The following is a 10,826-nucleotide window of genomic DNA, read 5'->3' as shown; positions in this document are numbered from 1 at the left end:
CTATTTTAGCTTCATTACACTGGCTCCCAGTATGTTTTAGAATTGACTTTAAAATTCTATTGATCACTTTTAAAGCTCTTCATGGTCTCTCGCCTTGTTATATTTCTGACCTTTTAGTCCCATACGCACCAGCACGTACCTTGAGATCCTCGGGCAGAGGTCTGTTGTCTGTTCCAGAGTCTCGACTGAAAACTAAAGGGGACAGAGCGTTTTCTGTCAGGGCCCCGAGGCTCTGGAACAGCCTGCCCGAGGAAATCAGGTCGGCTGAGTCGGTGAACTCTTTTAAGTCCCTTCTTAAAACATACTTTTATAGGAGAGCTTTTCCCAATCTTATTTGACTTATCTTATTTTATCCCTTTTATTTTATTGTATTTTACTAATTTTATATTAAATTTTCATGCTCTTATCTTTTTTGTATTATTCTTTACACTTGTTAAAGCACTTTGTAACTTGTTTTTGAAAAGTGCTCTACAAATAAGGATTATTATTATTATTATTATTATTATTAAATATCTGTTGTCCCCAACAGGAATATTACTTACAGAAAAGCATAATAAGTTACTGTTGGAGTATTTTTATAATATATATAATATAAAACTCAGTCATTCCAGTCCAAATGGATTTGTAGTGAGAAAAGTCCTTTCAGTTAAAACTAAACTGGGGTTAAATTAAAGGAATGATTTCGTATTGCACTTCCATAAAGTTGGTGGACTTGCAAGCGACTCAGTGGCGTCTTTAATTACTACACCCTACCTGACTGGAAAATGCCTATGTCTTTCAAACTCTTTTCTACCAGCTTGTTAAACATTTGACATCCCCAAGTCCAAGCTGAGATAACCCTGATGCCATCATCATGGTTATTTGCTTACACTATGAAACGCTCCCTCGAGAGTCACAGAAAAAATTACACAAGTGTTTTCACCAGCTGAGTAGTACTCCCTATGAGGAGTAAACCAACCATCATGTGCAAATTAAATAGAACGTGGGGGGGGGGGGTCTAAATGAATCCAACCAACCTTATCATGGCAGTTCTTCTCGCAGGGTAACATCTGCTTGGCAGGTGATCCCATCGCAGTCTCCACCAGTCGGATGGCTCGGACCAGCTCTGCCAGCTCTGAGGGCTCCAGGGATGCTTCATGGTCGTTTCCCTTCCAGGTCTTATCCAAGGTCACATGACGTTCCACGACCTTTGCTCCCATCGCCACAGCAGCCAAAGTAATGTAGAGTCCCTGCTCATGTCCGGAATATCCGATGGGAATGTCCGGAAATTCCTTCTGGTATGCCTTCAGAAAAAGGAGTAAAAATCTATTTGTCACTAATGTTTGTAGTGTGCGCAATGTATATGTTATGCCTGACATCTTTTTGGTGTATGTGTATGTGCTTACCAACAATATTCCTACTGTATTAACCAAAATTAAGTTTTCATTCATGAACTGAGCTTTAGTTGTTCTGTTACTGTGGAAACACTAGCTTGGAGGCTTGTATGACACCCTTGCCTTGTGATCAATCATTACTCCATAGCCCTCTCACAGAGTGTACAACAAGACACCCACATTGTTTGTCACTTGCCAAACAATCCTGCCAGCTGATATGTAATGATAAGAATACAGCACACACACACACACACACACACACACACACACTTCTTTTTATTGTCTAATTTCACATCATTCACTTATTCTTTTCCTCCTCTGTAGTTTGTTGAGATTGTGTGATGAAGGAGGGAAAGGGGCATGACGGTTGAGACAGGATGTGGTTTCTAGCCTAACTGGTCTTCATGGAAATTCTCAAAACTGATGAGGAATAAAGTAAACATGCATAATAATGGCAAGGCTTAATTTAATGTGTCATTTTGCCATGCAGTGGAGTTTTGCCATTTTAACCAAAAATATATTTTACAGTTTTAGACCTCAGCAACAGTGTGGTTACGTGGTGGAAAATAACACTGATCACTAGGAACTGTTCTCATCAGTTACATCCCACTTTTACAGACGTTATATCTACATATATTTGTTTGTCCAAAGCGGCATACTAATGAGGTACAATCCAGCCACAAGGGCCACAAGGTTGCATGAAGTAACACATAAGTGCAAACCAAATGACAAATGTGTTGGGTTTTTTTTGAAAGAGAGTGACAGATATATAGAGGAGAGAGAGATAGTACATCTTAAGAAAGACAGCGTGCGTTAACTGCCACCGACCAATACATCACTATGTCAGACAGACCTTGTAGACCTTCTTAAAACTATTGTAAAGGCTACAAGCATCTGGACAGAAGGTAATTGGTATTGTTATGTTTGAGATGGCAGATTCTGCAAGGAGTGGGAGAGATTTGTCCTTAAATGACAAACATTCTAGATACTGTCAAAGTGGCACACCCTAGCTCTTTGTTACTACAGATAGGTGTTTCACAACTGGAACTGAAGCACGGAGCTACGGAACAGATCACACCCTTCCAGGAAACAATGCATATTTTATTCTGCTCATAGAAGTGCAAATTTCTCTTATTCTTATATTAAAGAAATCAAAGCCTTCCATTCCACATACATGTATGTGGCTTGTGAAGAGCATGGGTTGATGTGACTTTCTCTTGGAAAGCCACCCATATAAAAGGTGGGAATATGCCCCAAAGGATGGTACTGATATAAAACTGAGAGTAACAACTGAAAGTGAGACTTACTGTTGTTTTCAGTGTAGCTACTATATGCAGGCCTTGTCTCAAACTGTTAAGCTGAGAACTTTGCCACAAGTTAGAGTTTATAAATATTGGGAAATCTTTGATGAGACCATCACCTATGGTTGTAAGATCTGGGGTGTTGCCGAGAGACTGGATATGAGAGCTTGAAATGCGGCATCTCTGCAGCATGGCATTTTAGCCCCCTTTCAGGGTCACTGATCCAGGTGGCCCATATTGAGGTAGACCTGGGACTCATTATTTCAATACTTTTTATTTAATAATAATGAAACAAACACCTCCCTGAAGACCACAGAAAAACTCTCCAAATATAAAGATCTGGAGATAGAAAATTGAAAGAATGTGGGGGATGAAGACCACAACAATTCCAGTAGTAATGGGTGCTCTTAGTCTGGTCAAGAAAGGGATGGAAAAGTACACCAACAAAATCCCTGGTAACATTAAGATACAAGAAATCCAGAAGATCGTCCTCCTCAGCACTGCTCACATTTTAAGGAGGTCATTATCCATCAAATAAATCCATCACACCCTCATTGCAGCCTCAAGTCCAAGGAACAGACATTAAGAAATAAAAAACATAATAATAATAATAATAATAATAATAAATATAGCCGCAAGCGGCGATTCGCGGGTTCATACCTTTTTTCCCCCAATATCGCCATCAAAATAATTTCACACATACGGTTCAACATTGTTATAAAACATATCCTGTACGTTTTGTAACAACTGGACAACCATTTTCTGATCTATAGCTTGATCATTTCACGTCTAGTTACGATGCATTTAAAGCGCCACCTAGTGGTCGATTTGAATGAAACTTTCAAGGAATATTTCCGGCACTCATGTGGACATATTCTGTGTGTTTTGTGATGATTGGAACAACAGTTGTGGATCTTTGTCTATTTATGTCCTGCACCACGCCCCTTTACACGTTTATTGGTCAATATCTTGAAAAGGAAAGGAGCTATCACCAAGCGGTGTAGGAGGAGATGTAAAAAATGTGTTTGCATTATGGCAAGCGGCCATAAAAATCCTGTTTTAATGCGTTATGCATCTGTATATGTTGGGCAATTTTTCTTCAAATAAGCTAGTTGACCTTTTCCTTAAAAAACAACTACAGCTTTTATTTGTAGGAGTGCACTGACTGCAAAGAACAAAACATTTACTGGGAACAAGCCCACTCAGGATTACAGACATCCCGGAGCATTAATATTTTTATTTCATATTAGACTATATAATAATTTAATTGAAATATACACTATGTAAATACTAGTATTATTAACCATACTATTTCATTAAAATGGTTTGAAAATATAGATGCCAGTAAAACTACAATACAATACTCTCTCTTGCTGCTATGTTTCTAACATGTCAACAAACAGCATGGCTCCACAAAACAGAGAGAGCGAGAGAGAGATCATTTACACTCCCGGCTCCGTACCTGTCATCCAGCGCAGCCAGCCGCCATATTGGCGTAATAATCACGGATAATTAAGCAGCATGAAAGCGGCTACATGACAACAAGCGCAATCCATAGCCTGGTATCAACCGATCCAGCACGACAGTTTGTCCCATACACGGAGCAGCAGCACAGAGTCACGATGATTAACGATGCTTCACTCACCAAAGCAGGCTCACTTCAGCAGAAAGGCACAGCAGTGCCTTTTCCTCTGGGCAAACTTCTGGAGGACTGAAGTTTTTCAGAGAGTTCGCAGGCTCGTTGTGGCCCCGCAGTGCTGTTTAACATTTTCCACAGAGTTTAATAAACCTTACGATCCGACCGTCACTGAGCTCGTAGCTGTTTCCTCGCCTTTTTGTTGGGCAGGATGTTTAACCCTTTAAAGTAAGCTCAGTTTCACAGCATCATCCAGATAACTCCCGCTGGTGTCATGTTTTGCAATCCTCTCAGAAAGATGAAGATGAAGACAGGTACAGGATGGTCTCCCTCAAAGCCAGAGGTGCTGATCAGGTCACGCGCGGTGCTGTCAGTGGTAAAGTGTCCTTTTAACGTTAGCTTGCTGTTAGCGATGTTGCTAACCTGTTGCTATCTGCAGACTAGCACGGCTCTCACACAGTACAGTACACAAAACTTGCTCACCATGCACTTACTTATACAATAATACAATAATAAAATCAAACGCAGGCTACAGTATAGAGAACACATATATGCACACTATAAACAACAACAATAAAGAAAGACTGAGACAATAATACAATTAGCAGAGTGCAAAGGATGCAGGAGTAAATTACCATTATTATTTACATGTTGGAGGTGGATGTGATATACAGGTACACATACATGAATACATGTACACAGTGCGATGGAGCATAGTGCAAAGGATGCTGGAATGAATAAGTATTATGTGCAGGTGTTATGTACTTGAGGTAGGTGGGTTTGGTAAACAGTATATACAATATGACAATATAGCAGTATGAACAGTGTGACCAGCACTGAGATAGAGAATGATGAATAAATAATTATTGTTAACCAGTAAACAGGTGGCTCATCAGAGACAGCTCCTCCTGAAGGCCTCGATCATCTCCACAGTTATGAGAGTGTTAAGCTCCAGGTTGTTCTGACCGCACCAGAGAGCCAGCTGATCAACCTCCCATCTGTAGGCCGACTCATCACCGTCCCGGATGAGGCCGATGACCGTTGTGTCGTCAGCGAACTTCAGGAGTTTGACAGATGGGTCTCCTGAGGTCCAGCTGTTGGTGTAGAGGGAGAAGAGCAGTGGGGAGAGCACACACCCCTGGGGAGCACCAGTGCTAATAGTCCAGGTGCTGGATGTGATGTTCTCCAGCCTCATCTGCTGACTCCTGTCAGTCAGGAAGTTTGTGATCCACTGACAGGTGGAGGCTGGCACACTGAGCTGGGTGAGTTTGGTGCTGAAGATTTCTGAGATGATGGTGTTGAACGCTGAGCTGATGTCTACGAACAGAATCCTTTCATGTGTCCCTGGAGAGTCGAAGTGTTACAGGATGTAATGCAGTCCCAGGTTGACAGCATCATCCACTGACCTGTTAGCCCTGTAGGCAAACTGCAGGGGGTCCAGCAAGGGGCCTGTAATGTCCTTCAGGTGGGCCAACACCAGTCTTTCAAAGGACTTCATGACTACAGATGTAATGTCGACAGGCCTGTAGTCATTTTATCCAGAGATGGAGGGTTTTTTGGGGACCGGGATGATTGTGGAGCGTTTGAAGCAGGAGGGAACTTCACACAGCTCCAGTGAACTGTTGAAAGAGATTTTCAGGCAGGATGGAGACACACCGTCTGGCCCATATGTACAGTATAAAGCATTTTATGCATATACTCCTCACTGGGGGGGTCCACTGGGGTAGCCACCAATTTTATTAGGGTGGCCGTGAGTTCATATTTCTATGGAAGCTGATGCACACCATTTCCAGTTATTCCCCCAAGTTTCATGTTTCTAGCTACGCGGTATGAACCCTAATAATAATAACTAAAACACACAAACATAGAAGGGTTCTACTGCTACGTGGTATGAACCCTAATAATAATAATAATAATAATAGTATTGTATTGCATTCTGTAAAACACTTTATATTGTTAGAGTCATGTATGATATATCATTATATCTGTGTAACTGAACAGGGAAACAAACCGCTAAGATGCATGATATGTTTTGAAAATTTATATTGTGGCTATTTACTGATTATTACATTTGCACATTCCCAACTTGCACCCTAAACTTTCCCTCACTGCACATCGGCCAGAGGTCTGTTGTCTGTTCCAGAGTCTCGACTGAAAACTAAAGGGGACAGAGCGTTTGCTGTCAGGGCCCCGAGGCTCTGGAACAGCCTGCCCGAGGAAATCAGGTCGGTTGAGTCAGTGAACTCTTTTAAGTCCCTTCTTAAAACATACTTTTATAGGAGAGCTTTTCCCGATCTTATTTGACTTTATTTTATCCCTTTTATTTTATTGTTTTTTACTAATTTTATATTAAATTTTCATGCTCTTATCTTTTTTTTGTATTATTCTTTACACTTGTTAAAGCACTTTGTAACTTGTTTTTGAAAAGTGCTCTACAAATAAGGATTATTATTATTATTATTATTATTTGGTGATGCAACCATACCTACATTTTCTATCATCAATCTATTAACCCTATTTGTATATACAATACACTTAATACTAGTACATTTCTGTAAAATTGTAAAAATTTTCCTCTGCACATTAAGAAATATCATATGTAATATACTTGCATTAACTGCATGTCTACTGTATACATTCCACTTGCACAAACATATATAACATGTTGTACTGTACTTGTTCAATAACAATAAAGTTGAATCTAATCTAAAAAAAGACACAAACTGGACAAGCTGAACTTCATGAAAATTATTATTATTATTATGTCTGCATCAGTGCTGAATAAGGATAACTTACTGCAAAGACCTAATAACAATATACTAAAATGTTACAGATTATTTTAATGTACTCTTAACAGGGAAGAGTCAGTGGACACATGATGCTTGACGGGGAGAAGACACTTGGTCTATGCTCTTCATCTTACCGTGATCACGCTGAGGTTGACAGCGCTAGGGTCCAGAGGGTAGGAGCTGGTACACTGCAGAATAGTGAAGTTCAGGTTGTGCTCCTTCACTGTTTTGTAGACCCGACGCATCGTCTCCATGGACTGCATCCCACTGGACACCACCATGGGACGTCCTGACACAGGGAGAAAGGTAGATAGTCAAAGATAAAGGGAGAGATGTCAGAGGATACAACAGCCTGGATATATTTGACATGTTTACATATTTATTTGCTTAATTTTTAACAGGTTACAGTTATAAAGTTATACACAGGTTCTGCATATAGGATTTGCGACTCCTGTTTATTGTATTTATGTTAAATCATCACTTTTCTAAGCTCAGTCATGAATTCAGTTTTATTCATAAAATACAATTTTACAATACAATTGACTCAAGTTACATTTTGTGAGCTAAATCAACAGTGAGGAAGATAAAGGTGCACCCTAAGTGCCTAAATAGTACTTAGTGTCTAAGTAGTGTGTCAAAAAATAAGAACCTGAGAAAGAGACAATATTATTTCATTTTTGGTAGGTCATTGCTTTACTTAAGAAGATGTATTTTATTAATCCCTCTGGGGGAAATCATCTAAAAAATGTTTTTTATCATTTATCTATAGAACATTAGTGGACATAAACAAGTAATACGTTTAGGTAATTCATGTATCCATTTAAGATTTATCTGAAGCTGTCTCTGCAGCCAAAAGCTCATTACATAGGCTACCAATAGCAGCTGACTGAAACTTTGAAGTCTGCTGCACCTGTGATCACACCCATTAGCATTGTGCTGCACCACCATTTTCTCAAACCCACAGATAAAACAAGCTGGGGAGGAGACAGATATGTGGAATGTATTCATCTCTCAGTATAGACTCCAAAGGGACAACAAATCCAACATTCTCAAGGACAACAAAAACCCTCAAACCTCTGAACATGTCTTTTCTTCAATAACCTGTAAGGTATAGGCTCAAGTAAGAATCATTTGAGTTTACATGTGGCACATCCTTGTCGTGTACTACACAAATCAGCTGGACCAGAGGTTCTGTCTCCTAAGACAGTCACTAACGTCTGGCCCTGAGCAAAGGGATGCATCATCATTTACACAGTCTAGGTTTCTATGTTTTGGGGAACAGATCTCCTTTCTCGGCTTTGAATGAACATTCCAGGAGAGGAGAGGAACAACAAGAGAGAGAAAGCACCAAAATCTCACAGCTCTGACCTAAACCCTAGTAAATGTGGACAGACTAACATAAGAAGTATAGGAGAGGAAAGGTTAAGGATAAAAACACAATACATATATATCTGTAACATAACAGTGATAGTAATGATGATAATAGTAAAAGAACATACATAAAAGATTAAATGTAAGAGGACACAATTTTCTGCCCTAACAATCCTCATACCTTTTTTGGCAGTTTTCACCAAATAGGGGAAGTTGTTAGCATCGCAGGAGGCAACTTTGAAGAAAGGCACATCTAGCTCATGGAGGAACTCCACAGCCATCTATGAAAATCAATCAATTGTACTCTGATGTCAAATTCTTCAGTGTCTCACATGAAAAAATGCCTGTGATAAGAGTACAGCATTGGGACATGTCCTGTATTGGTAATTCAGCTATGATCTGACATAAATCAAAGGTTAAATAACATGAATTCTTCTTTATTCTTGCCAGCAAAAGTAATCAGCCAGTATGCTGTAATGCATTACACTAGTCTTGTGGATTGAAGTGGATTGATGTTTAAACCAGATTTTCCTGCCGGTTATCTGTTAGTGGATAAAAATGTCTGTTTTGTTTTACCTCATCCATGCCAGAGGCAGTGAGGAAGATATCAATCTCCGCTGCATACTTTTTCAGTTCCCTGTACTGCTCATGGCTGAACTCCAAGTGACGCTTGTGGTCGCCGTATGTTTTTCCCCAGGAGTGCTTTGAAGTGTAGGGGCGATCCAAGGCTTTCTTGCTGAATTTGTACTCTAATTCACTTTTCTGAAATTTGGCACAATCTGCACCACAATCCTAAAATGACAAAAGACAAGAGGGGACAAGAAGAGAAGAGAGCAGGTTAATCTTGAGTTCACAAAGCAATGTTTTTTTTTGTTTTTTTTTAAATGCATCTTTCTTTATAAGCCCAGTTTCACCTCTTTAATTTACCTTTGCCATCTTGATCATTTTCTTAGCGGTCTCAATGTCTCCCTGGTGGTTTTGTCCAATTTCAGCAATGATGAAGCACGGATGGGAGCCTCCAATCATTTTACCGGGACACAGTTCAAACTGCAGAGGCATTGTGATGTAGGATGTGCACTGGTAAGTGTGAATTGGTAAATGGAGTCAAAAGTCTCACAACTTGGCAGCTCAGAGACGCCAAATAAAACAAACTTTCTTCAGGTAAACAAATGAGAGGAAATGTTGGAGTCAGGCGATGCCTTTTATATTAGGCCAGTGGAATCCCGCCTCCACAACCACTATGTCATACATTACACACACACACACACACAGCAGAAAAGGCATTCACCACTGTTGACATTGAAGCAAAGATCTTGCATTAAACTGCAAAGAATGACTTAAACCATTTTGATGTTGTCTTTATAGTTAATGAGTAGGTGTTCTTGAATTAAATCTTTCATTACCTGACCTGTTTGTATACTTAAGTTGATCAATTAAAAGACTAAAACGTCTTAGTCATGAAACCTTTTAAAGTTACACTGACAAATGTGCCAGCCTTTTCAGAAGGATGACTGCACATGGACATGTCACAGTTACTTTAATTCACATGTTTAAATTTGTTCAGAACCAGAGTGCCAAACCATGACTGTAATCAACCATTACCAAACATTTAATGTTATTTTTGTTACTGAGAGTTTTTTATACATAATGGAGTGCTGATATGTTTGTACTCAGTCACAGAGCTTCCTCTTTCACTTTTTTTTTACTCCAAACTTTTTTTGTAGGTGTTATTTTTAAAGCTACACTGTAAAAAAAAAAAAAAAAAAAAAAAAAAAATCTTAAAATAATGGTAAAAAGTCTGGCAGCAAAGTTGCCATCCACTTACTGTCAAATTACAGTAAAAACACTTAAATTATTTCACAGAAAAATCTTGTTTTTAAAAAACAGATATTTACTGTAAAACTTTTCTGTATTTTTACAGTTGAACTGCTGTAGAATAAAAAAAAATCTCATTAAAAAAAAATCTGTAGAATCTCTGTATACAGACTATATAGAGTCTGTATAGAAACTTAAAAATACTTCAGAAATACCTTCAAATTACATAATTAAAACAAAGGATTCTGTTTTAATACAGTATTCCTTGGTATATTTTTAAGATTAACCATTCCATCTACAAGAACTTCTTGTCAAAGTACCGATTTTTCAATGTAAAGTACACAGAAAAATTCATATAATTTCCTTCAGATACCCTAATTTAAAGCCCAATACCAGTTTATTGATAGATATGAACTTTTATTTTATGTCATAATTAAATCTATTTACAGGAAATTCTTGTTAAATATTGGTTTTATTCTGTACAAAAAAACAAGATCATGTGATATTTAGTTGCAGAAACATAATTTTAACAGTTATTGCT

The 10,826-nt window shown here is 38.7% G+C and overlaps 1 protein-coding gene across 1 annotated transcript in view; it reads right to left on the bottom strand.

Annotated features, from left to right (window-relative positions):
• LOC123970000 (sialic acid synthase-like) overlaps window positions 1-9,686 on the bottom strand; it is a 13,621-nt gene extending 3,935 nt beyond the window's left edge. Inside the window, exons 1-5 of the mRNA XM_046047839.1 lie at window positions 9,398-9,686; window positions 9,047-9,262; window positions 8,652-8,751; window positions 7,234-7,388; window positions 1,017-1,283 (exon numbers count right to left, since the gene is read on the bottom strand). Of these exons, the coding sequence (XP_045903795.1) occupies window positions 1,017-1,283; window positions 7,234-7,388; window positions 8,652-8,751; window positions 9,047-9,262; window positions 9,398-9,529 (870 nt within the window). The 5' untranslated portion in view covers window positions 9,530-9,686. The remainder of the gene's footprint in view (window positions 1-1,016; window positions 1,284-7,233; window positions 7,389-8,651; window positions 8,752-9,046; window positions 9,263-9,397) is intronic.
• Between the last annotated feature and the right edge of the window lie 1,140 nt (window positions 9,687-10,826).

This window comes from Micropterus dolomieu, linkage group LG04 (assembly GCF_021292245.1).
Source record: "Micropterus dolomieu isolate WLL.071019.BEF.003 ecotype Adirondacks linkage group LG04, ASM2129224v1, whole genome shotgun sequence".
NCBI classification, from domain to species: Eukaryota; Metazoa; Chordata; class Actinopteri; order Centrarchiformes; family Centrarchidae; genus Micropterus; species Micropterus dolomieu.
This window is presented reverse-complemented; position numbering and strand designations above follow the sequence as displayed.